General features: G+C 44.3%; 1 protein-coding gene across 1 annotated transcript; it reads right to left on the minus strand.

The window, feature by feature from the left end:
• Nucleotides 1–183: 183 nt before the first annotated feature.
• LOC146607175 (E3 SUMO-protein ligase ZBED1-like) lies at nucleotides 184–1,854 on the minus strand. The gene is made up of 2 exons (XM_085347804.1): nucleotides 782–1,854; nucleotides 184–562 (listed from the first exon to the last, which is right to left on the minus strand). Exons 1-2 carry the CDS (start codon nucleotides 1,852–1,854, stop codon nucleotides 184–186), a joined length of 1,452 nt encoding a protein of 483 aa, XP_085203930.1.
• Between the last annotated feature and the right edge of the window lie 408 nt (nucleotides 1,855–2,262).

Consider the following 2,262-nt stretch of genomic DNA (forward strand, 5'->3'; position numbering starts at 1 on the left):
TTCATTAATTATGTTCAAACGGATGAATACATAACGCAAGTAATAACTTTATGATCAGTCAGTGAATGAAGGAGCTCAAGAGTGCAAATATAGTTGCAATAAAGTGACAAATATGCCCTTTTATGTCAAACAAAGACCGAAATAAGTGGCATCAGTGTGAGGATGAGAATGAGCGATCCAACCTCACACTGCAGATATCAGGGCAAAGCACAGTGGGGGGGTTGCAGTCTTCTTGGCTGGACCTTCTTCTGCAGTGTGTGATCTTCTAGGAGAGTCTTCATGCAGCATGCCTGCCAGTGTGGTCCACACTGCTTCTCTGTCAGTCTTGGGCACACTGCGTAGGTCTTTAAAACGTGGGTCCAGTGCAGTTGCGATCTGGAGCCATGCATAGTTGGTATGTTCCTGGCGGGAAGCAAGGTCTTCCTTAAACTTCTCTTTAAACCTCACCACATATGCAGGGTCCTCATCAGTTACTTCCATGACACGGCGCAGGTGGCAGAAGGCTGGTAGAACTACAGAGCAGGAGACGTAGGCCTCTCCTCCCAGCAGTTCAGTCACATATCTGCAGTGGAATACACACACACACACACACACACACACAGAGAGAGAGAGATAAGACAGCAAATTTAAAAAAGCTTTTTAATACTAGGTAATATTAATAAAATATTTGATTTCATTTATTTTTTAAATAAGACATTTTCATAATAACAAAACTGATTTAAGATGTATGTTTGATACATTTAATCTAAACCTACAATTATGGTCACAATGACAGGCTCACCTGCAGGGCTCTAGAAGTGTCTCCAGTCTCTGGAGTTTGTCCCACTCTGGAGGCGTCAGGAGGACAAGTTTATGCTTTTGTTTATCCAGAGTCGCGGTTACTGCAGTTTGGTTGCGGATCAAGCGCTTCACCATCTCCAGCGTGGAGTTCCAGCGCGTAGGCACGTCCTGGGCCAACGGCTCCTGCTTGCGCCCCAGTGACACCTGCTCTGCGTTCAGCTCTGCTGTGTTTGCTGGGCTGTGCTTAAAATGGCCAACAATTTTGCGGCATTTGGCCAGCGCAGTGACAAAGCCACTGTCTGCGAGACTCACTGTGATGCATCTCTGTAGAATGTGCGCGGTACACGGCATGTGATTGAATGGCATGATGCGAGCCGCGGCGATCATATTGCGCGCACTGTCCGTGCCTACTGTTGTCACCTTCTCCTCAATTCTCCACCTGCGAGCAACAGTCTGGAACTGCTCTGCACAAGCCTCCGCAAAGTGCCGCTCTTCCGTTTTCATTATAGTCAGCGCAAAGGATGTCAGACCCCAGGCTTCAGTGATTAAATGCGCAGTAACTCCCAGGTAATTGTCATTACTCAATGATGTCCAGTGGTCTCCTGTCAGAGCCACGCATTCTGTGTGAACTAAAGCCTCTTCTTTTTTCTTTTTCTCCGTTTCATACAGTTCGTGGATTCGAATTGTTATTGTGCTTCTCGCTGGGGGCTTGTAGGACGCGTCCTGAGATGCAACCTTTAAAACATCCGCAAAGCCCTTGTCCTCCACAATGCTTAGCGGTCTGCAGTCCTTTGCTATCCATTTGGCTATATTGTCGGTCAGTTTGTCCAAAGAAGACTTACCGAGTGGCCTGCGTTCACTAAGAGTGGTCTGACGCAGGCCGGGTGAAGCTGCTGCCCCGACAAACGCGTGTTTGGCATTAAGGTGGTATTTTAAGGTCGAATTTGAACGGTGAAATTGAAACTCTTTACTACAGTGAGTGCAAATTACAACGCGTTTGTTTATTGTCCCATCTATGTTCTTCTTGTATTTAAATTCCCCATCCAGAAGGCCATCCGCTTCCTGCTTCTCCATTTTCAGTGGCGCGGTAAACAAATCAAGTGGAATTATGGGAGCGACTTATCTGCGTGTTGCGCTAAATAGTTAAATATTCTAACGTAATTAATTCCAAAATTTAATTATCGCAATTAACGCGTTAATTTCGACAGCTATAAATATAATATAATATAATATAATATAATATAATATAATATATCATGTTGCTATTTAATGTTTTTTGTTCGTGTTGCAGCTGCTCTGTGAGCCAAGCTTTCGTTGTCTAAATTCAATGGCAATATATCTCTGCACCACACGATGGCGATAGATTCTCACAGACAGTCTGTGCTCTGCTTCCGCCACCAGTCATCTTTAAATCTTTTTTTTAATTCAATGAAACCTTTATTTAACTGTCCATCTCGCGGCATTACTTAAAAAAAAAATCAT

This window comes from Diplotaxodon limnothrissa, linkage group LG23 (assembly GCF_057381915.1).
Source record: "Diplotaxodon limnothrissa isolate DT_005_m linkage group LG23, D_limnothrissa_male_GT1.1, whole genome shotgun sequence".
In the NCBI taxonomy this organism is placed as follows: Eukaryota; Metazoa; Chordata; class Actinopteri; order Cichliformes; family Cichlidae; genus Diplotaxodon; species Diplotaxodon limnothrissa.